The sequence below is a fragment of the Hyperolius riggenbachi genome, chromosome 7 (genome assembly GCF_040937935.1).
Source record: "Hyperolius riggenbachi isolate aHypRig1 chromosome 7, aHypRig1.pri, whole genome shotgun sequence".
NCBI lineage: Eukaryota > Metazoa > Chordata > Amphibia > Anura > Hyperoliidae > Hyperolius > Hyperolius riggenbachi.
The window spans coordinates 158,225,756-158,251,212 of NC_090652.1; the positions used below are offsets into that span (position 1 = coordinate 158,225,756).

The 25,457-nt window shown below is 42.1% G+C and overlaps 2 protein-coding genes across 3 annotated transcripts in view; one reads left to right on the forward strand and one right to left on the reverse strand.

Moving 5' to 3' along the window:
• GPRC5B (G protein-coupled receptor class C group 5 member B) overlaps positions 1-9,843 on the forward strand; it is a 123,882-nt gene extending 114,039 nt beyond the window's left edge. For both annotated transcript variants that reach the window (XM_068244796.1, XM_068244797.1), the window contains exon 4: positions 947-9,843. In XM_068244796.1, the coding sequence (XP_068100897.1) occupies positions 947-1,000 (54 nt within the window). In that variant the 3' untranslated portion in view covers positions 1,001-9,843. The remainder of the gene's footprint in view (positions 1-946) is intronic.
• The window catches only part of IQCK (IQ motif containing K), a 175,298-nt gene that overhangs the window by 23,182 nt on the left and 126,659 nt on the right, over positions 1-25,457 (reverse strand). The window contains exon 8 of the mRNA XM_068244799.1: positions 17,398-17,509. Within this exon, the coding sequence (XP_068100900.1) occupies positions 17,398-17,509 (112 nt within the window). The remainder of the gene's footprint in view (positions 1-17,397; positions 17,510-25,457) is intronic.

The window sequence follows — 25,457 nt, forward strand, 5'->3', positions numbered from 1 at the left end:
GCATATTATAGATGTGCTTCTTATTTTGATGTATGTAGCCAAAGCCTTAATATTGGTACATAAGTAATATATCAAATCATTTCTAAAACTGCTAGTCAATCACTAGTGTTGAAGAGAAAATTATTCTAACCCGCAAACCTCTAGTGATCAAGAAGTTGAAGCTGTGTAAGCAAATGTAAGCCACTTAATGTGTTTCAATTAGCTATGTTATTTATTATCTGCCACCTAATTGATAGGCAGCTAGTAGCTTTCATTTGCGAGCACAGCTTACACATCCTGGGCTAGTGAAAATTTACATGTCAGGAACATTTTCTACTGACTTACCAATCACCATCTGCTTTCTGAGGTAAAGGTTCTGCACCTCTCTTTTCGCTTTTCCAGCAGTTGCATAACTGACTATGTGAGTCAACTCACTTCAGAACCAAAGTAGTTAGTAGATTTTCCTCTCAGCAAAGTCTGTCCTTAGGTTTGCTTTAAAGAGAACCTGTGGTCAAGTGTTTATGAAATGAGACTAAGGCCTTTGTCATCAACTATTTGCCTATTTGTGCCTTTTGAGCTGCTCTCATTAGCCAATGTTTGCTATACCGGTGCACTGATCTTATCATCATTTTTACATAAGTAGATATAGTGACAGTTGGCCAGTGGGAGCAGTTTAGTAAGGGAGGAAAGCCCTCACACAATTTATTGATGTCTGAGGTTGCCTTGCTTTTAAGACATACATTTTGTTTCAATAATGCTAATTTCATAGTTCACGCAGCTTTATCTCCTAATTAATGTCATAATACATTGTTTTTTCTCAGCTGTTTCATATGAACTAAGCCATGACAAGCCTGGCTTACACCTGTGCAAATGTGCACATTCATTAGACCATCAATGTCTGTACTTATCAGCAGGTTTGTTAAACCATTAATTAGTATGTCTTGTTGTTTCCTGTCGTACCTCACAGGATATCCTGCAGTACATTCTGAACCAGAAGGATGGAGCAAAGAGCCAGGTCTGAAGAGAACCGGAATAACTGTCGCATACCACAAAGGTTTACCATAAAGCCTCAACATTGTATGAGGAGAAAATCTCAGAAAAGCCCATTAATCAAAGACTTCTCCAAGGGGTTCAGTCCAAACTCGTTTAGGTTGGATTCTTACAGCTGTAAAATGTTGGAGCATGATCCTACTAATATGTCTTGTAAAGCACAAACATGTAACATTCGATATAAAGTCATTACATTTCAAAATTATCAATACATATCGCAAACACACTTGCAGAGTGTAAAATGACCAGATTGTAGATGTTCTAGATCCAGAGGTATAAACCTAATGCAGAATTTATTTTGTCCTTTAAAGAGAGCCTGTCACATAAGACACCATCCAACTATTACAGTGTACCCAATGTGGTTCCATGATGCAGCTGTGTGTTCCATCTGTATTCTCAGGTGTACTATATACAAGAAGGCCTTACGATTTTCCTGGTTTTGGCACTGAGGCTCTTTTCCGGACCATTACCACAGCCTCAGTGACCAATAGGGGCTCTAGGATAGGACTGTTCATTTTTGGGGGCAGGGCTTAACTTCACTTTAGAACACATGTGTCGAACTCCAGGCCTGGAGGGCCAGATCCATGCCAGTGTTTAGGATGGACTGAGAAAGAAAGGAATGTGTTCTACCTGATGGACCGCACCTTTCCTGATTCAGACCCATCAATTCATTTGAGCTGTATCAAAAATGTGTGAGGATCTCGGTCCTCGTAGGACCGGTTTGACATACCTGCTTTAGAAGGTCAAGGTTTTCTTGTAACCAGTGTACCTAGGTAGCCTGAGGTTGCTCAGGAGTACAGAAATTGATATGGGAATTATCACAGGCTGTACCGTGCAACACAAAGCCGCTGGACCTCAAAAGATCATCAAAACTGTAATGGCACACGTGTTTTTAAGCAGTAATACTTATGAGATGTCAGGAGGAACCATACCTCACATTCACTCTCTTTATCTGTGCTTCCAGGCTATTAGATATAAGATGCTGATACAGACTCTTTTAAAAGTCATTAAAATGTCAATCTGTGATACAGTATTAGCACTTTGTTACACTGACCATATGTATATAAACACTTCAGCTCTAGTTTAGAGAGGGGAACTCTGATGTGCCACTGCTGGGCCTTGATTGAGTGGAACACTTTGGGGCTCAGAATGTTTCTGTAAATCTCCTGTGTGGTAGAATCCACTCACTCTGACTATTAGCCATAAAGCAAGAGGATTATGGAGAAAGTGCGTCTAAAAGCTCCAAATAATTTTAGTGGACATCCTAGATGTCAGCAGTGCGCCTGGATTGAACCCATTGTTATTCCTAAGGCCTGTTCACACTTGAAATCGCAAAATGCTAGAGATTGCCGCTAGCGTTTTGCGAGAGTGATTTTTCGGCGATTAACGTGGAAAAATCATTTGACAAAGTAGCGTTTTGGGAGCAATCGCGATTAGCGGTTCTATACATGCTAATCGCGATCGCTCCAGAATCGCCACCAAAACGCTGCAGGTAACGCGTTTGCGATTATCACTAATTGCAAAATAGTGGCAGTGAGAACACTGTCATAGGATAACATGGGCTAAGCGTTTTTAGAAAACGCTAGCGGTTTGCGGTGAGCGGGTATCGCACGATTCCCGCTCAGGTGTGAATGAGCCCTAATAGTCCTGGTGGTACTCCACTACAAGGGTTGGCATGAAGGCAAACAACTTTCTAAAGAGTGGAAAACACTAACTTTTCCTATAGGTAAACCTATGTAGGATAAAACAGGAAGCAGATATTGCATGAGATCAAGGTATATGATCATATGATCGTGACTAATCAAAAGCTTAGAAGAACAACTCTGAAGGAAAGTCTCTTTTAATTTGCGTTTGTAAGTTTCTGATTTGCTGTTCATAATCTAGATTCACTTCTTACAGTTTTATATGATCTGAAATGTATCTATAAGGCTGCCTAGGACTGTTGCACAGTGCGATATGTAGCAATGCCATAGAAAAAACCTCCTGTTACTAATGGACTCATCCTCTGCAACATTAATGCCTGTGGATGATTCCTTCCTAGTGACGCAAACATCCTGTGTGTCGTCAGTCTCACACTGGAACATTATTCTCATGAAGGAAGAAAGCACAATTGTGTTTAACATAAGTTTTGTATAAAGTTTTGAAAATGTGTGGTTTGTTGAGGTTTGGTTTGCAGTAGAAAAACAACAAAGTAAAAGCTGTATTTCATAACTGAAAAAAGATGCAAAGCATCCAAATGCACAGTGTTAAAACATACAAATGCTTCAAGCAAACCAGAGAGGTTAGCAATGCAGTGTTTTTGATACTTACTTCGGGAAGCCTCTGGATCCTAACGTCCTCCTACGTTAAGCCATTCCAGTGCTGGGACCCCCAACAAGTGGCGTTCCTGTGCCTGCACAGTAGCACCCTCCCGCTTAGGCTCATGCAGAAAAAGACAAGCCCGATCGGGTCCATGCTACTATGCAGGTGGCTCATGCATGCGCAGTAGCACAGGTCTGATTCGGACTGGTCTGGCTTTTGGCAAATAAAGCTGAGTGAGTCCATGTTAGTTTGCATGCGTGAGCTGTAACAGGACTACGGAGGAGGACAGGAAAGCCTCTTCACGATCCAGAGGCTTCCCCCTACCGAGGTATGCCATAGGGGCACTTTTTTCCCTTCAGGTACATTTTAAATGATTCTATTCCTCAGCCATTTTTCAGAGCCTAGCTGTTCAGCTTCCTGTGTCCTACTCTATGCTATAAGTGAGCCTAGTTTCACCAGTGATGTCATCCCTGTGCTCTCTCCATCCCATAAGCTTATCTGAACAACTTCCCCTGCAGCTTTCAGTGTGTGAAACCTCTCAGGGTGTACAGAGGGTGATATGTAGCAGTGACACTCCCATGATTTGTGCTGTGTGATTATTGCAAATATTACAAACATTCAAAGTAATGATGAAAGCAGTAAGCAGAAATTCAGTTCACTGAATACATAAATGGACCAATGTTGGAGTTATGCTTTAATCTAGGTATTCTAACTCACAACTTATCTGCGTGGTATTAGTTTTTGGGGGAACACTTAGCTCTCTTTACCTTGTTGTAACGGTTATGGTTCATGGACAGCACCATTGTTGCAATCTGTTACTATCAACGTATCGGCACAATCTTCTCCATATCAGGAATTAAGTTACAAACAAAAGCTATAGCTCAGGTCCCTTCACAAACCATATTCCGCACAGCCAGCATAACCAGCTCTACGTCCCACCTTTGTACCCACTGCAGATTCTTGCCCAGTGATATCCCTTCGCCACTTCCGTAGTCCAACTCACACTGTTAGACTGGCAGCTACATGCCTTGCAGTAGGGCCTGATTTCCTCACAGTGCAGCCCTCCCCCTCCTGGTATTGGTGCAGGATATGCAGTGGACTGCATGAAGCGAATATGAAGACAGAATTTAATCAGGTCCTTCACCACGTATTATTAAAGAGAGTCACTGAAGTCTCTCTTTTTTTAAATGGTTTTATGCACAAGTCCTCTTCAGCATTAAATTCTAAGTGGATTCACTGCATTCCCACGGCTGAAAGAGTGATTTAGAGCAGAGAATAGACCTGCATAAAAGCAGGTAAAAAAAAGATTTTGGTGTCTCTTTAAACTAAACATAACTTTTATATTGCTGATAATTTAAGATTTGCAAATGATTTCATTACTAAAATGTAATACAATATACAGTAGGTCTCCTTTGGGTTGAGAATTACTTGTTTTATGTAAAACTGACATTACAAAGCAAGACATGGGTCTCCTGTAATACTGACCATGAGCTCCTACATTAGATGGAAGTGATTTTTTTCTAACCGGGCCCACTCAATGTCTGAACAGCCAGTTATTTGCGCTTCCCAAGATGTGGATTGGTCCCTAATACCCCCTTCCTCAACATTTTAATCCAGCTTTGGTGGAGGTTATGTAAGGCAATGATGTCATTCCAAGGTCAAGACACAAGAATAGTATACAAATCCCTGTGACCTTTGCAAGTATGTTTATCACAATTGTCCAGAAAAGCAACAGCCTTGGATTGTGTCTCGTGCAGCGATTTCTATTAGACTGATATAACTGGATCAGTATTCCTTCTTCAGTACAAGGAATACATCAGTGCGGCTATATAAATGCATTAAATAGAATGACTAGAGTAGCTTCATGTGTCAGAATTCCTTTAGTATACTAGTGCAGACATTTCACTCTGGCATTTAATTTGATATAAACATTTAACTATGACAATTGGCATTGCATAATGCAGATAATGTTATCACAAGCAATGGTAATGCCTTAGTAATGATGCTGACAATGTGATTGTGTCATTTGTCATTTGCTCCACTTTTTCCTGTTTTGCACTGGTTGTGATAAATTTGCCTTACTGAATCAGAAAAGTTTGCTTTGACAGCCACAGCAGAATAAATCATTGTACTGTATTTCTCTATATATTATGCAGCACATTAAAATCCAGTTCTCCTATAATGGCCCTAGTTCACAAGTAAGAGAAGTATGGTCCGGTGTTAGTCGTGCAGCAAAAATGCAGACATCAAACCAATAAACGTTGATTCCGGTAATACCTAATGACTAACTGTACATTGTTTATTGCAAGCTTTTAAAGAGGAGCTGTCAGCAATACTATCTCAGAAAAAAGCACATATATAAGTAGATTAACACCTGCTCTACTTACATAACATACTGTATGTATTGCACTGTCTACATTTTGATTTTAGTGATTTTTCTATAGTAAAAAAAAGAGAAAATCCTTGGGATTCTCCATCTTAACTATGTCTATTTTGAAGCCAATCCTGTAGTCATTTCCTCCCTTACTCTCCTCTGCCTGATTGTGTAGGCATTGCCCGCTCTCCTCCCAGTCTTCAGGCACTCCCACCTAGCTCTGCAATAGAAAGTGCATTGTCTCAGCATGATAAATATTGGCCAATCAGAGAAGAACAGAGGCGTGGGAGGGGAAACGGGGAAAAGAGGCTTCAGCCAATCCGGCTGCATTAGTTAAGTCTGAGGGGAAAGTAAAGAAGCAAAAAAAGACAACCTAGCATGCCCTGCAACTTCCTTGGTGTGGCAGATGTACCAAATAAGAGCCATGGAAACTGGGGAATGTTATTTTATGGATAAGAAAACTAAGTTTGATTTTTAACTTTTGGATTCTTTGGTTAGCATCCTTATTACTTGTTTACCAGATAAAAATAAAGAATTGATTTTATGCCCCACAGTTGCACTTTAAAATGTTAAGTTTCATCTTCAGGCATTATACAGAAAGATCCAGTTGTGTATAATGCCTGAAGAAGAAACTTAACATTTTGAAACCTGGCAATAAACCATGTACAGTTAGCATTACCAGAATCAACTTCTGTTGGTGTGAGGTCTGCAATTCTGCCCTAATTCACCAAACAGCTGTAAGATTGCAGTGCACAGGCAGTGCACTGCAACTTACCAATACACTAGTGAAGTACTGCCTGCCAACCTATTAGCAGCACCATAGCAATGCGTGTGTTATCCTGGTAATATGAGTGGCACTAATAGGATATTGGTCAGTGCTCCCCTGGCATTAGTTTTGGTAAACTTGACATGCACTGCCTGTGCACTGCAATCTTACTGCTGTTATGTGAATTGGGGTCAATGTGTGTAGCTATGGTTGCCTGCACCAGGACACTTGGATTATCAATGCTTCTTATTTAATTCTGTATAACATAAGACAAAAAAGGCTTGGCTAGGGCGACCCAAGGTCAGCGGATGAAGAGTTAGAGCACATGTATGCAGATAATGTGTACTATGACTAAGATGCCTTAGTGGGTATGATTGTATATTTTCTTTAGGATAGGATTGTTCTTGATTAGGGTCAATAGGGGTTATACAAAATGTGTGGGCTATCCTGCCTACGGAAACAGTATGAAAGCACAAAAAGTACTTATTTGCAACATTAAATGATTGCATGCCTTATTAAACACCAGAGCAGTCTTTTTTTTCCTATTTACAAAGACAAATTTAGCTCCAGAAGTAATGCACACAGCTGCAGTCATAAGATACAATCATCTCTTAGCATTCACAGAGTGCTATGAGAGTCTTTCTTAACTATTATGATTACCAGTATACTAACAAGCTTCTATCTAGGTCAGAACATGAAGCAACAGAAGTTTCTGGGGACACGAGATCATACAGTAGACCCCTGAACTCTCAGGGCCTAGTTAAGATTTGTTTCTCTACATTCCCTAATCTTGTATTCATGGCTCTGATTAACTCTATGGCTTAAAGGACCCTTTTTGCAGCTGGTGTTGGTGATATCATGTTTTCGATAATAAAAGAGAATAGTGTTTTATGACATTTCTAAAGATCATCAAAACATATTATTACGTAAACATAAACTTTAGCTAAAAATAAATGAGCACAAAAATGCCTGTATATTATCCTCAGCTTAGAATTTACTAGCAATGGACCTGGAATAAAATAGTCTGTATGAGCAACAACTTGCAGATATAAAGGGCAGCCAGAAGTGCCACATTTGGTTCGGCTGGATGTAGGCAGATCGTTTATAAGGGCTCTTAACCAGAGACGGAAACCATAGGAGGTACCACTTGATGAATAAAGGAGACCTTTCCTAACAAATTACCACCAATTAGCTTGTTAAAGTTCACCAGGATTCAAATAAAGTGGTGAAAAAAGCCCAATTAAGCTCAAAACTGAACAAGACAAGTTGTCCTAACAACCCTGGTGGTACTCAGCCACTACAAGCACTCTCTCCATTGCCCGCTGCTGAAAATTATTTTGTAGGTAAGATGAAAAAGTATTTCCTTGGATAAAAGTTAATTGAATAGGGGCCAAGGGCAGGAGAGATACATCGTGAGTTACGGTGGCCATACACATTTTTCCTATTGATATCCATCACATTCAGTCACTGAAATCTGCTAGAAATTAATGCCGTGGACAGCCCGATCTATTACCTGATCAATTTTCAGCCAAAATTAATGAAATCAGTCAATCGAGCCTGATAGAAGATATCAATAGGTGACGGGACGGCAGTTGTGGCAGATCATTGCTGTTACGATTAGAGAGATACCGGTATTTCATAGATTTCATGCAGAAATCTATTAAAAATCTATGCCTAGTGTGTGGCACTAATATATGCCTCTCCGATCAGATTTGATCAGACAGGAATCTATCTGATGGTCGAATCTGGTGACCATCTATAAGCGTATGGCCACTGTTAGATAAATACAAATATTGCATGAGATAAAACAGATAAGTTATGTTTTGTGAATGAACCCCATCGTTTCTAATGGAAAGCAGGAGTGCTCTGGAATGTGGTCTGGCATTTATTGCTTTTACTTTGGGGGTCACACAGTCACTCCTGATCCACCCACTTATTTGGCTGAATCCAGAGAGGAGTAGAAGCAGGCTGTACTATAGGACATCTGGTCCATGGAGCATGTATTTTATCTATACACGGTTTATATTCAATTAACCTGAATGCTGTTAGAATTTTGATTGAAACATTCTCCTAATAAGCTCATTTTTGGTACCCAAGAGAATGAGCCTAGCAAATAATTAACACAGCTGCTACTACCAACAGTGACCTGTTTCACTGCCCTGGAACTAGCTTTCATTATGCTATGCAGATCATGGCTGCCGGTTTAAGCCAGATGTTTATCTTGCAGTTGACCTGTCACATAACAATAAAGCTGAACTAATTAGCTAAGAGGCAGCAGCAAAGGGTTGAAACTGATTTTTAAAATGGCAGCTTCCAGCTCTGGTTTCAAAGCCCTAGCACTCCAACCTGGCTCGTCTCCCATTCTTCACTGAAATGCTATGAGCCTCATTAATCAATAGGGAGGCTTGTAAATCAGGGGGTGGGGCATATCAGAGCTTCAGTCTCACAGTGCAAGCTGTGGGGTGTTTCAGAGTGCACTTCATACACCCTGGGGAGAGACTAGTGGCCTGGGTGAATCTATCCTCCACCGAATCTTACCAAAAAAGCCAAGTGTCCATCAAGGGCGAGCCCAAACAGTTATTTGCCTAGGGCCCCATTTTCCCTTAATCTGTCTCAGCCATTTAATATAATAAACTAAGTGGGTCCAGGCAATAATAGTCGTAGGACCACAAGATTACTTGCCAGTAACCATTGCAGACCTGACAACCATTTCCACACCATTATAGTGCTGTAGGCAGAGGAGTTCTAGATAGCTCAGTTTTGTCACAGTAGGTCACAAACTGGAATCTATGTACAAGAAAGAAGCTGTTTTGACATACTGGGAACTGCAGGATGGTGTGTGTTTCACCATGTACTATAACATATCATATTATTGTATGACTTAAGCACAATGTTTATCTTCACACAGATAAGGCAGCAGTTTGGTGAGCGCACAAAGCAGCCTTACTAGGAAGTGATGTCGCGGGGTCACTCTGTGATGTCAGTAGTGACTATGCTCCAATCAAATGAGCTGAGCTGTGTGAAGGCAATGTGTGCACTTTACATGTCCTAATGTATTGTCAGTGGCCATGCATTCTGCCTCTTGCCAAAGGTAATGAATATTATTGTATTTTTCATGTTGCCATTCCATTATACACTGTATGATATCTCAGATGTAATGATGCTATTGACAAGCATGTGCATGGCGTATGTTCTTGCACTGTACTGTGGGAACTGATGTGTTATCCACATTTCCCAACTTCTTAAAGTTTGGAAACATTGTAAGTATGGGTGAGGGGGGGTTTATATTCAAGAAAGCTTTTTGATTTTGTACAATACACAATGTAAGGGTGATTCTGTGACATCATGAACAATAAAGATTTTATATAAATTGTTTGGCTGTTTGTTTATTGCAAATGTGATACAATTTAATATTGCTGTTGACAATGTAATTAATATTGTAGGTGAAGTTATGATCAAAAATGTGAATTTTAAATATGGCTCTTTCAAAATGAACCATTTGATCTGCTTTTCTTTATATCTTATGGCAATTAATTTCCTTTATGGATACAGGTGGAGACAACAAACCAGACTCCACTCGGGGTGGTTGCTGTTCTTGATAAAAGTGACAGATTATTGCTATGGTTTAACCATGTGTGGTCTGTCTAGACCCCTCCAACAGGGTATGTTGGGGGGGTACATAAAGCACAATTTGGGTAAAGAGGCAGCCTAGTGTGAATAAAATTAGATTAAAAACTAGATGAAATCGAAAAAAAATGAGGTGGCTTACCTCAATGACGAGATCTTTGTATAGACAAAGAAATATTTAGCACAGGCAACGTTTCACGGGTCTAAGCCCGCTTTCTCATGCCAATAACAGTGCCAATTGCAAATAGCCGGTCAGCAAAGGGAGCCTTCAGCAAATGAGGCCCCCTTTGCTGATTGGCTATTTGCAATTGGCACTGTTATTGGCCTGAGGAAGCGGGCTTAGACTCGTGAAACACATTGCCTTGCGCTAAATAAATATTTGTTTGTCTATACAAAGATCTCGTCATTGAAGTAAGCCGCCTCAATTTTTTTTATTTTATCTTGTTTTTAATCCGATTTTATTCACACTGGGGCGCCTCTTTAACCAAATTGTGTCACTACTGGTCTGTTTTCATATGGGTGATAGTCAAGTGTGGCCAGCTCTTGTGTTAGAGCTAGTTCAGATGGACAGTTGACCTCTTCAATGATTTTGCAGTTCAGCCAGCACAAGGACTGATTACCACTCAGGGCCCTTTTCCACTAGCAGTCGCTAGCGTTCACGCTGAACGCTAGCGATTGCTGAATCGCAATTACCGGCGATTCCCCGACGTTTGCGGCCGTGATTTTGCTATGCTATGCACTGCATAGCAAAATCGCGGCAAATATCGCTCCGCCGCGCGTTCGCGTTCCCGTAAAAAACAAATCGCGGTAGTGGAAATGACCTACCGCGATTCCTATGTTAAAAAGCAAACTGTAGCGATTGTAAAATCGCTAGCGGTTTGCGTCTTTGCGATTCAGCCAGCGCAAACGCACTGGTGGAAAAGGGCCCTCAGTGCTGTATATACAACTGAATGAGGTTGGTTACTGAGAACAAATGAAGTTACCAAAAGGTGAACAACTGCCCAGACACTGCACAGTTCAAAAGCACTGCATGTAAAATTAAGTGGAAGGCTGTTGCGCCACATGTTACTGAACTTGGGTATAGAACCGTGCTGTACCACAGGTAACTTCGTAGAGCTCATACTGTCCGCAAATGCCACTCACACAGCAGCAATAGCCAACAAGTGGCTAATTCTCTGCCTATCAGCTGATCACCTCAGCCAGGGCAGTGTTCAGATTATGCCTTCAATGTTATTCTGGCTCTTGGAGTGGGAGCAATGCAAGTCATGAACAGAAGACGCCTGAACATGTGTGACATTCTGGTCAACATGAAATGTGGAGCTAAACAAGTTGCACATTTTTAGACCTGCTGCCTGGCATTTCCTGTACATTTAAACTATGTAAATACCCATATACAGTATAGACATATTTCCTCGAGAAGGGATGTTATTTTTCTCAGATCACTTTGAAGTCACATTATGCAGCCTGTCTAGGTGGTAATAGTCCTTGGCAGCATTCTCATTTGTTTTGCCAAACAGCGCTGTGTTTTGAGGAGCTGACTCTATTCTTCTATGTAAATCTGTTCATCTGTGTTGCAGCTCTTGGGATTTTTATGAAAACAAATGGAGCAGTATACATTTAATTCATCAGGTACTGGATATACTTTCATTTATTATGCCAATTAAGAAAAAATAAACTAACCCTAAGGCTTGATGCAGTGGTAAAGAGACACTGTAGCAAAAAAAAAAAAATTGATATAATGAAATGGTTGTGTAGTACAGATAATTAGTTAGAACATTAGTAGCATGAAAAAAAAATATCCTCATATTTTTATTTTCAGTTACCGTATATAGATTTGTTTTATAACATTGCATCATTGTCTAATATTTGCAGTTTACACACTACACTCAGCTTTCTAAATGATTTTACAGAGCAGCCTACTGAACTAGATAAAGAAAATACGACTTACAGTTGAGATAACAAACTTCAGAAGACAGAGCTCTCTGTGACTCAAAGTCGTGGAGCTCAATGGCTCTTTTGCATAGATAACAACTGGAGTTTCTTAACTATTCCTGTACTGGAAACAATATTAGACTTATGTCTCTGCTCCATGTTTTATTTCTTAGCTGTACTAAACATACAAATCATCATAATTTTTTTTCACTTCAGTGTCTCTTTAATCACTTGAGGACCCCCCTAAAGACCAGGCCATTTTTCTTAAAATTGGCCACTGCAGCTTTAAGGCCAAGCTGCAGAGCCGCACAACTCAGCACACAAGTAAATCCACCTCCCTTTTCTCCCAACCAACAGAACTCTCTGTTGGTGGGGTCTGATCGCTCCGCTATGTTTATTTTTTTTTAAATAAATATTTATTTTCTTTTTTTTATAATATATTTCTTGATTTTATTTTTCCCCCCTGCTCCCTCCCTCCCCCACCAGCCAATCAATGTGATCGGCTGTCATAGGCTTCAGCAGAGAGGACAGCCATGTCACACGGCTGTCGTCAGTGCAGAGCTGCTGCAGATCGCAGCGCTGTACAGCATAATTAGATGGCGGTTTAGCCGTTTAACAGTCTCCAAGCGGCGATCACCGCTAGGAGACTGAAGTCTCCAAGCAGGAGATGCGCGTACAGCCTGCACGCGATCTCCTGCTAGCCCCATTGAGAGCCGTTCACGACAATCTGTGTGGAGCGGTCCTGGGGCTGCCACCGCATTCACGCCAATTGGCGTGGAGTGGTCGGCAAGTAGTTAAAGCAAACATGAAAGCAGGCTTTGCTATAAGATAAAGTTGCTGACTACTGAAGCTCTGAGGAGTTTTGTGTAATCAGCTGAGGTGCCGCTGGAGACCTTTACCTCAGAACCCAGATGGCAATTGGTTGGTAATTTCAAGACAGATTAAGGTGGCCATACATCAGGCAACTCGGTGGCTGATAGACCTTCCGATTTAATTATTATTAATAAATTGTTATTATCGAATCTGATGAAAATCGGTGCCGCCAAAAGCATGTCTGATCGAGGATGAGCAAGGAACGAGATGGAACACCTCTCCCTAGTGCAGTATACTATACCTGTCTGTGTCCACCGCTCGCTCCGTCTTCATACACGTCCTCCACGTGGGGTCTGTGTATGAAGCCTGAGCCAGCGGCAGACATGGACAGGTAAAGTATACCCACTGGGCACCGGGGAGCGCATTGACCATTGGGGTGGGACAGCACATGAGGCAGCGGAGGTGATGTCACAAAGCTGATTCCAACGAGATTTCATGCTGAAATCAATCGGGAATCGGCCTGCGGTGTATGGGCAGATAATAGATCTCTCTCCGATCAGATTCAATCAGAAAGAGATGTCTCTTGGTCAATCTGCCCATACATCTTCTAATGTATGGACACCTTTGCTCATCTACAAATATCTGGGAAATCGGTCACACAGAATGTGAGGTTTTACAGTAAGTGTATGAAATTGTAACAACCTTTCCCCTCAGACCTGCTTTAAAGTACACCTAAACAAACCCCGTAATTGTTAAACTAGTGTTTAACAAATTCGGAAGTAGAGTTGGTCAACGTGATGCCTACAATTCTGGCTTGCATGCAAGTTTAATGCAAATTTTATATTTGGAATTGGCTAATCAAAGTCAGCAGGAAGTGAGTTTAAATCAAGTCGCATACAATCTGTAAGGGATTTGCATAAAGGTAAGAATTATTAGGATGTCTAATGGTTTTTTTTTGTTGACTAGCTCTACTGGAGGCCTTTATGTAAAAACATCATTAATTCCACCTCCACCACTAAGTACAACGCATTCTGCAGAAATTCCACAGTTCTGAAGGCGCAGAATTTGACAATTTTGTTCATCCTTTGTTAGGAGGGGAGGTTACTGTTTGATGACACGAAGGAAAAGGGATACATCTATGCAAAAAAGGTGTTACTAGCTGATAAGCCCATAATAAACGGTTAAGACAAGAGCATTACCTTTATAAATCACCACACTACCCACTGTTGGAAGATCACTCACACTGCTTCTTATGCCTCTTTACACTGTTGGAGTGCGAGCGTTACATGATCACACCACAGTGCTCCTGACAAGTTGTACCATGCGGCACCACTGCGGTGCAACCAAATCAGTGAAGCATACTTTACTTCCTCTCCCCGTCCTTTTCTAATCTAAAACCAGAGCATCACAAGGGCTCTTATCTATGCTATACAGCCAAACATTTAGCCTAGAGCCTGGTACACACATCCAAGTTTGGTCAACGAATGACCAATTCTACCACCTCCATGTAGTATGAGGGCCAACAGATTTTAAATGCTATGAATAGATTGTGTAGGTAGGCTTTCATACCGCATGAAAGTGGTAAAATTGCCAAATCATTGGCCAAACAAAATTGGATGTGTGGACCAGGTTAAAGCCTAGCGCACACTGTTAATTTTGAGTTCCAATCACTGGCCGATTTTACCACCTCCCTGTAGTATGATGGTTTACCTACACAACCTGCTCATAATATTCAATATCTGTTGACCTTCATACCACATGGAGGTAGAACAATTGCTCAGTGATTGGCCAATCATAATTTAAAGTGTGTATTGTACCAGGCTTTAACCCCCTTGACGGTATGAAAAATACCGCCAGGGGGCAGCGCAGCAGTTTTTTTTTTTTTTTTAAATCATGTAGCGAGCCCAGGGCTCGCTACATGATAGCCGCTGCTCAGCGGCATCCCCCCAGCCCCGCCGATCGCCTCCGGCGATAGGCGATCAGGAAATCCCGTTCAAAGAACGGGATTTCCTGGAGGGCTTCCCCCGTCGCCATGGCGACGGGGCGAGATGACGTCACCAACGTCAGCGTCATCGGGACGTCATTGGGAGACCCGATCCACCCCTTGGCGCTGCCTGGCACTGATTGGCCAGGCAGCGCAGGGGTTCTGGGGGGGGGGCCGCGCGCCGCACCGGATAGCGGCGATCAGGCGCGCGGCGGCGGCGATCGGGGTGCTGGCGCAGCTAGCAAAGTGCTAGCTGCGTCCAGCAAAAAAAAAATTATGAAAATCGGCCCAGCAGGGCCTGAGCGGCACCCTCCGGCGGCTTACCCCGTGTCACACACGGGGTTACCGCTAAGGAGGTTAATTCTGCACACCCAATCACTGGATATAAACACTCCTTATACTAGATCTAAAAAAAAATTTAAAAAAAAAAATGTAAAGGTACTGGTACTATAAAAAAGCCATACCGAAATGCCTCGATTCAGACCTGAAGTCAACTAATATGTCAAGAAATTAATATCAGTCCCATGGCGCTTGTGATCAGCTACAGCTGCAGATATGCAGGCTCCAAATCCCTTCCAACTTTTGAGCCATACTTTGGGTGCTCAAAAGTCTGCTTATCTGCGCTGATATACGGTAAGTTTTTACATTTTTTTATGATAGTGGTCCTTTAGGGATACCTTTTGGAAGTGGGATGCAAATTGAAATTAAAAGATCAGTTTTAATTTACAGAAAGACTGATGCAGATCTTAACTATTGTTTTTGCCAATTTTATAACTAAAGTGAAATCTTTTTTTTAAAAAAGTTTGGAGAGATTTTTACTGACCCATTCTGTTCATAAGATTGTAAGCTCGCAAGGGCAGGGTCCTCCTCCTAATGCTTACTGTTTTTGTCGCAATATTTGTGCTGCTTGAGACTCTGCTGTACATTTTTGGTCGTATCTATGTTCCCTTCTCGTTTTATTGTACTTTGTAAAGCGCTGCGGAATATGTTGGCACTATATAAATAAAAAATAATAATAATGGCAATTATCAATGTCCACCAGTGCATGAGGAGTATTGTTGAATAAGCCCCAGCCAAAAAGTATTAAAGAGTTAAGTTGGTAAGGGACAAGGGGGGTAGTTGGCTAAGGATACCAGATCGAAGTGAAGAACCACAGAAGACAGCAGTCTCCAGAGTGACCGAAAAACCTTAATACTTATTGCTGACTTGTAGGGCAAGTTCCCATAGTCAATGGTGTTAAGCAGTGCACACTGCCTGAAACCTCTGGAAACCACAGTACAAAGTAGTGAGCATCATTAAACACAAGTGAACGTAGCCACCCAGACTCCACCACCTAAAAATGTAAACCAGCTCGAACTAAAGGGGGAGGGGGGGATTTCATGCCTTAATCCTCCCAAACAGGTGGCTAGAGAAAACAATCATAAAAGCACAAATCTAAAATGTGATTTGGTGCCCTTGGTAAATCCATACATGATAGTAACATAGTTAGTTTGGTTGAAAAAAAAAGACATCCGTCCATCAAGTTCAACCAGAAAGTGAAAAACAAAAACACCATCCTGAACCCCCATGTATCCCAGTTGATCCAGGGGAAGGCGAAAAACCTTACAAGGCCTGGACCATTTAGCCTTATAGGAATGATCAGGGAAAAATGAAAAAATGAGCGTTACTCACCTGGGACTTTCAACAGCCCTTTGCAGCCGACTGTCCCACGCTGACCACTCCGCTCTCCGCTGCCGCAGGGTGCAGAGAACGACCTCGAGGTCATCATTACTGCGCTTGCGTGAAGCGACGCTGTCTATCATGGCCACGTTGTCCGCGGCGCACTGCGCAGAACTACTGCGCAGGACAACGTGGCCATGATTGACAGCGGTGCTTCACGCAGGTGCAGTAAGGACAACCTCGAGGTTGTCCTCTGCATCCTGCGGGGAGCCCGGGATGGCGGCGGAGAGCGGAGCGGTCAGCGTGGGACAGTCGGCTGCAAGGGACTGGAGAAAGCCACAGGTAACGCTCATTTTTTCCTGATGATTCCTTTAAATTGTACCTGAGATGTAATAAAATTAAAGTTTTATACTTACCTGGGGCTTCCTCCAGTTCGCTCCCATGCCATCTTCCTTCGCCTCCTCACTTGCTCGGTAGAAACGCCATTAGCTTGGTAAGTTGTGGCCAGCCCGCGCAGGCGCAGTTTGCCCACGCATGCACCACCATTTACTCTCGGCAACTGGCCAAGCTAATGGGGTTGCTACTGAGCATGCGAGGAGGTGGAGGAAGATGGCGTGTGGAGCGATCAGTATGGAGGGGGGCTGGAGGAAGCCCCAAGTATGTATAAAACTTTTATTTTATTACGTCTCAGGTTTCCTTTAACATAGTAAAAATCCTTCTCAACTCCTGATGGCAGTCAGATAAATCCCTGCATCAACTTTCCTGGGAATTACCTAGTAATTATAGCCATGGATGCCCTTCAATGGTAAGCAAGCACCCAATCCCTCTTTAAATGCAGATACAGAGTTTGCCATAACTACTTGAACATCACAGTTAATTTACATTCATGCAGTTCCTGTAAGGTGAGCCAACCTTTAGTTTCCTGTTTGTCCCAGAACTCTTGAACTTTCTTAGTAATATCTTTAGACTCCCGGAGATCTTTTTGCCACTGGCGTAATTCTTGAACTTCTGGATCACAGCGTACCTGGCAAAATAAAAATAAATGTAATTGCAAATGTCATGTCTGCAGGTCCCCTAGAGCAGTGTCTATCTTGGAATGTACAGTATTCTAAAAGATGGCAAAGGCATCGTCTCTACAAAAGAAAAATACAAATTTACTTAAAATATATAAATATATCTATATGTATGTGAATGTATCTCTACATGTATGTATATATATATATATATATATATATACAGTGTATATATATATATATATATATATATATATAATGTGTGTGTATGTAATGTATCCTACCTAATATAAGCTAAGTGTCGGTGCGTCTAGCAGTTTTGTCCCTGTGTCCCAGGATTTTTGTTACTGCGCATGTGTGCAGTAACGGACAGCTGGGACCAGGGAGCTGGACGGGCGAGCGAGGTGGGCGTGTGCTGGCGAGCGAGGTGGGCGGGTGCGGGCGCAGCTTGCGCACACATGCGCACTGGCGGCAGCAGCCATAGACCTAGAGCCCGTTTTTAAACGGGCTGGGTCTACTAGTGTATATATATCATTGTTAAAAATACCATCAGCTTTTCAGTCTTATGCAGCCTTAGGGCTGGCTCACATGAGCTCTAAACACAGCGTTTCCTGCAAATGTTGAAAGTAACTATCATTTAAAGGGGATCCACCACCGCTCCATTCAAAGGAATGGAAGTGTTTTTTAACAGCCAGTTGTAGCTTTTAGCAGCTTTCATTTAAATGCCACGGTCGATCCCAACATCTCTTCCGGACAATGCGTATTGCTTTTATACGTTAAAGGCTGACAAAAGCTGGCACCAGCCAACTGCGGGGGACAGCAGCGGCCTTAAGAAGGCTGGATAAAGACCCAGGTAAGTATAAAAACCTGACATGTCTTTCATCCCAGGTACCCTTTAATTAAATGGACCAGGTAATACCTGATGAGAACTGGTCTAAAGGGAATTTGATTACAGAAGCAATAACATTTGTAATGTATACATATTTATCTTTTTTGTCTTGTGAAAGCTATCAGTTGCAAAGGCTTTTAATCTTCCCAATCTGTCTCCTCTCAGTTTATGGCCATGGGAATCAGAACAGCATATTCAAATGCTTGATCATTATTAAACTTTACTTATAAAGTGCTAACATATTATGCAATGCTTTACAATAGATACGGGAGACAATACAACATTGAACAATATAACACGGGGACATTACAACATTAAACAATGGTACACAAAATAGTGAAACAGCAGGTTGGGGAATGTTTTTGAAAAAAAATCTGAGATGAAGGGGAGGTGTGGTGGATGGATTTGTATGCCAGGAAGAGCAGTCTAAAATTCTGAGGGGGAAAGGAAGCCAGTGAAGAGACTTGCAAAGTGGAGATGGACAACTGAGCAAAGAAATGACATAACCTGAACTACAATGGGCTAGGGTGGTCCTGTCCACAAAAATGTTTTACAGCGAGGGTGGGGTACTTCATGCCAGTTTAACACAGACAAAAACATATGTTTTATTTGGGTGCCAGCGATATGCCTATGCGTAATTACGCATCGTAATTTGCAATTACGCATTGTAATCGTAACAGGAAATTTCAGGAAAAATCTTAATTAAAATTGTATGTAATTGTAATTATTTGTAATTTTGCGACAGTTTAAAAAAAATTTTTTTTTGCATATTCAAAATCGATTTCCTAAAAAACTACAAGGTATTTTTGAAAAATTCTTTTTTTTGAATTGCACCCAATATTCTTAACATATGTAGCAATTTGGGTGACAATAACATGTATGGGGGCTTTGCTGATTACGACCATCACTGCTCTTCCATCATTTAGCAGCTAGTTATTTATCACCATAATGAAATACCCCTCTCCAGTTACCTAATCATAACCACCCCTTCTAGCTTTAAAAGGAACCAAGTGCGGCCCCGATATCCCAGGGTCCTAGGCAGTGGTGAAGGTCCAGAGGACAGCGTAGGAATCCTTGGGAGGATCCAAAGGCTTCCCTCTCCTTAGTTAGGTAAGATATTTGATTTTTAACCTAAACTTCACCTTTGGTTCTCTTTAGAGTCTGAAGCATTTTAAAATACCTGTTTTTATGGAGCAAGCCGCTTCAGAATTTTACTCCAAACTGATTCACTGCATTCCCACGGCAGAATAAGGTCTTATTCACTTTGAAATCCCTGGGGCAAAATATGGGGCTCCTTTCGGGTAGAGGCAGAGCTTTGTGCAGTAGCTCTGCCTCTACTTCATTCAGTTTCCGCCTCTCCCTGCCCCTCTCAGTCTTCTTTCACTGAGAGGGGCGGGGAGAGGCGGAGATCGGCAGAGATTGATTGGACTGGAGGCAGAGCTGCAGCGCAAAGCTCTGCCTCCCCTGGGCAGCAACATCCTCAACCTGGAAAGTAGTGGAATTTTGTCTCAGGATTTCTTGGGGATAAAGACCTTATTCTGCCGAGGGGATATGGCGAGTTTGTATTGTAATGTTGAAGCGGCCTGCTCCATAAAACAGGTATTTTAAAACGCTTCACACTCTCTTTAAATATTTGCCACATTAAACATTTTCACTTGCATTTTAAGATTTGAAGGGTAAGTGAGTGTGAAACAGATTTTGGAAAGGGTTTCCAGAGGAGGCTATAGGCTTGTGATAAACCCTGTACGCAGAGCTCTACATATTTCTTGTATGTATGCTGTGTAACTGATGTACGCTGCACATTGCATGAGCGTCACAGAGATCATTCTAGACAGGCAACAGATAATGGTCCCCAGGCAATTGCAATGTTTTTGCAGCAGTAGATTCCCATTTGTATTCAGAGTGGCGCCTGAGAAGTTCAAGGGGAAAAGAATAACAAGAGCAGCAGAGAAGCTGAAAAAGATAATAGACTGGTACACAAGCTAACAGCAGGGAAATTGTATCTTATAAAGAGAAGCTAATGCATTTGGTTCAAACACAAAGAAGGATTTTATGATAGTACAAATCAACCAATAAATGGTGAAAAGGGTTCATTGGGAAAATAGGAAAACTATTCACACGTCAGAATATTTATGCTTTGTGAAGGTGACAGTTTGCTCAAGCAATACATTCCAACCAGAAATGGGGCCGAGTGATCATATAAGAAGCAATTCTACTACATAAATCACATAAACTTACATTTGTCTATGTAACCAATAAACTTAATGAGCCAATCATAATTAGATACAGACACCGCTGCTAGGATTTATAGCTGTGTTGTCCAATTGCAGTCAGTTCTGCCACTCTATTTAAACAGCTCTGATTGAGACTGATCAGCTCAGAGGATGCTGTCACACAGCCCTTCTGAATAATGCTAGAACTGCTGGATTAGTATTAGTATTTTCCTCAATCCATAACTAATACATAATGAAGGAAATTAGGTGCACTGACATCTGTTTTCTACTTGTTTGCTTGTTCAGCTGATCATTTACCATTCTGAAGCTCTGACCCCGATTTAAGTTGACGATGAGGTGCAGGGCAGTTTCTAGGCTAAATTGCACCCAGGGCGAGGGTGTAAAAATTGCACCCTCTTTCCCCCACCCCTGTGGTCTCGCAAACCCTTATACTGGGATGGGAATACACAATGTGTTTTTTCGGTCGATTTACCGTTCGATCGATTTTCAATTCGTTTTTCCACTAGATTTCCTGCTCAATTCTCTTATCTTTTCTTATCGAGTTCCATTTAGAGTTGGGCGAACTGTTAGCGCAACTGCAGCCGAACTGTTCGGCTGCCCAACCTGTCATGTGGCTGTGGCTCTTACTACTTCCGGGTCGCAATGACCCGGAGTAGTACGTCTGCGCTGGCCCGGCGGAGCGTGTCCTAGATCGCGCTCCCGTTGCCGGGCACTCTCTGCGCATGTGTGTGACGTCATGAGTGACGTCACACACATGCGCAGAGAGTGCCCGGCAACGGCAGCGCGATCTAGGACGCGCTCCGCCGGGCCAGCGCAGACGTACTACTCCGGGTCATTGCGACCCGGAAGTAGTAAGAGCCACAGCCACATGACAGGTTGGGCAGCCGAACAGTTCGGCTGCAGTTGCGCTAACAGTTCGCCCAACTCTAGTTCCATTCACTTCTATCAGAAATTGAGCGGTAAAAGGATTGAAGGAAAGATCGGACAATCGAACCATCTATCAGCAGAAAAAACGCAGGGTGTATTCCCAGTATTATTCTTTAGTGACAGTCACACAGCCATAGGTCACAGGTAGATCTGCCTACTTACTAGTGACCAGCCGCTCATCCAGGAGGAAACAGGGACCAGGTAAACACACAGGCGAATAGAGCCCGGAAAGCCGACTCCTCCATGGAAGCTGCGCACTGACAGCCTGCAGTACTGCTACATGACGTCAGGGGTCATCATGTGGTGGTGACGTGATGATGAATTGACGTCTGATGCAGGCAGCCCAGGAGGAGTCAAGGAAGGTGATCATGCTGGTAATGTTCTTTCTTCCATTTGGCTGCCTTGCGTCACCAGCTCCCTAGCGGTTATGTCCTTCTGCCTGCGCCCCCCTTCTTCTACTTTCCGGTCTGCGCCCAGTGCAGTCGCCCTGCCCGCACTGCCCAAGAATAGGCCCTGATGAGGTGTTCAAACTTAAAGAGGAACTCCAGTGAAAAGAATGTAATAAAACGTGCTTTATTTTTACCATAATTACAGTGGTTTGCAAAAGTATTCGGCCCCTTTGAAGTTTTCCACATTTTGTCATAATATTGCCACGTGAAAGACCAATACAAAGTGGTGTTTACACGTGAGAAGTGGAACGAAAATCATACATGATTCCAAACATTTTTTACAAATAAATAACTGCAAAGTGGGGTGTGCGTAATTATTCAGACCCCTTTGGTCTGAGTGCAGTCAGTTGCCCATAGACATTGCCTGATAAGTGCTAATGACTAGAGTGCACCTGTGTGTAATCTAATATCAGTACATATACAGCTCCTCTGTGACAGCCTCAGAGATTGTCTAAGAGAATATTGGGAGCAAAAACACCATGAAATCCAAAGAACACACCAGACAGTTCAGGGATAAAGTTATTGAGAAATTTAAAGCAGGCTTAGGCTACAAAAAGATTTCCAAAGCCTTGAACATCCTACGGAGCACTGTTCAAACGATCATTCGGAAATGGAAGGAGTATGGCACAACTGTAAACCTACCAAGACAAGGCCAACCACCTAAACTCACAGGTCGAACAAGGAGAGCGCTGATCAGAAATGCAGTCAAGAGGCCCAGATTTCCAAAGCCTTGAACATCCTACGGAGCACTGTTCAAACGATCATCCGGAAATGGAAGGAGTATGGCACAACTGTAAACCTACCAAGACAAGGCCGTCCACCTAAACTCACAGGCCGTCAAGAGGCCCATGGTGATTCTGGACGAGCTGCAGAGATCTACAGCTCGGGGCGGGGGGGGGGGGGGGGGCTGGGGAATCTGTCCATAGGACAACTATCAGTCGTGCACTGCACAAAGTTGGCCTTTATGGAAGAGTGGCAAGAAGAAAGCCATTGTTAACATAAAAATATAAGAAGTTGCGTTTGCAGCAAGCCATGTGGGGGACACAGCAAACGTGGAAGAAGGTGCTCTGGTAAGATGAGACCAAAATGGAACTTTTTGGCTAAAATGCAAAACGCTATGTGTGGCGGAAAACTAACACTGCACATCACTCTGAACCCACCATCCCCACTGTCAAATATGGTGGTGGCAGCATCATGCTCTGGGGGTGCCTCTCTTCAGCAGGGACAGGGAAGCTGGTCAGAGTTGATGGGAAGATGGATGGAGCCAAATACAGGGCAATCTTGGAAGAAAACCTCTTGGAGTCTGCAAAAGACTTGAGACTGGGGCGGAGGTTCACCTTCCAGCAGGACAACGACCCTAAACATAAAGCCAGGGCAACAATGGAATGGTTTAAAACAAAACATATCCATGTGTTAGAATGGCCCAGTCAAAGTCCAGATCTAAATCCAATCGAGAATCTGTGGGAAGATCTGAAAACTGCTGTTCACAAACGCTGTCCATCTAATCTGACTGAGCTGAAGCTGTTTTGCAAAAGAAGAATGGGCAAGGATTTCAGTCTCTAGATGTGCAAAGCTGGTAGAGACATACCCTAAAACAGGGCTTTTCAACCTTTCCACTAATTGTACCACTTTTATTGCCTGAAAACTTTCAAGTACCACCAGTGTGCCTGCACAGTAGATTGGATGCAATTGGGCTTTGCCGTTTCTGCTGGAGCTTGCACGGACTGTGCACACCGATGAGGAGAACTTCGGGGCTCCCAGCACTGGATCCCATCTACTGTGGAGGAAGGGGGAAACATCTTTAGGATACTGTAATTCATTCTGTAATTAAGATAATCCCAAATTCCAAAGCAACAAAGTACCTCTTTATCATGAAAAAAACAGTGCAAGCTAATCTGAAAAACAACTCCGCAACAATAAATCACCATAATGCACAATAAATAAATACATTTAAAGTAGCCCAAGAAAAAAGAGAGGTCACCATCGTGGAGCAACACCAGTACCAAGCACTAAGGTAGAGAATGTGTGGACAAGTTTCAAAGGTGGCTAAAAGTGCTAACCTGGAAAGAGAACCACTATGAAAGTTGAAGACAATAAATGGGTCATTAGACTGGGAGCAAGATAAGAAGATAAAAAGACAACATAGGCTTTTTCCTCCACTCCCTTTCTACAGTTATCAATATAATTCCTTTTTTTGTATAGCGCTTTTCTCCTGTCCGACTCAAAGTGCTTGCGAGGAAGCCACTAGAGCGCACTCAGTAGGCAGTAGCAGTGTTAGGGAGTCTTGCCCAAAGAACTCCTTACGGAATAGGTGCTGGCTTACTGAATAGCGAGAGCCAAGATTTGAACCCAGGTCTCCTACATCAGAGGCAGAGCCCTTAACCATTGCACTTTCCAGCCACCATATCTGACACCTGTCACTGTTAAAGATAGCCAGTTTTAAATTGTGCAAATCGTGATGCAAATCTAGCCCCCAAAACACAAAATGAGGTGGCAAATCAACATTCAACATTGAGGATCTCAAGGCTTGTGTTTGCGAAATAAATAAAATAGGAAAGGAAGAAGGAAACAATTGGAAAATGATAGTCGAAAAATGGAAGTGAAAAAAATGACAGTTGGAAAATAATGGCAGTCGAAAAACAGTTTAAATTTGGCTGTTGGAAAATGACAGTTGAGAAATGGCAGTTTAAAAATGACAGTTGAAAAACAACAGTTAAAATTTGGCAGTTGTAAAATGACAGTTAGAAAAAGGCAGTTGGAAAATGACAGGTGGAAAATGGCAGTTAAAGTTTGACAGTTGGAAAATGGCAGTTGGAAAATGGCAGTTAAAATTTGACAGTTGGAAAATAAGAGTTGGAAAAAAGCAGTTGAAAATGACAGTTGGAAAATGGCAGTTGAAAAATGAAAGTTGGAAATGGCAGTTAAAAAATTGACCGTTGAAAAATGACAGTTAGAAAATGACAGTTGGAAAATGGCAGTTAAAATTTGACAGTTGAAAAATGACAGTTAGAAAATGGCAGTTGGAAAATGGCAGAGGAAAAATGACAGTTGGAAAATGGCAGTTAAAATGTGACAGTTGGAAAATGGCAGTTAGAAAATGCTAGTTGGAAAATGACAGTTGGAAAATGGCAGTTAAAAAACAACAGTTGAAAAATGTGGCAGTTGGAAAATGGCAGTTAAATTTGACAGTTGAAAAATGACAGTTAGAAAATGGCAGTTGGAAAATGACAGTTGAAAATGGCAGTTGGAAAATGACAGTTGGAAAATGACAGTTGGAAAATGACAGTTCAACTTTTAACTGCCATTTTCCAACTGTCATTTTTCAACTGCCATTTTCCAACTGTCAAATTTTAACTGTCATTTTCCAACTGTCTCATTTTCCAACTGTCATTATCCAACTGCCATTTTCTAACTGTCATTTTCCAACTGTCAAATGTTAACTGCCATTTTCCAACTCATT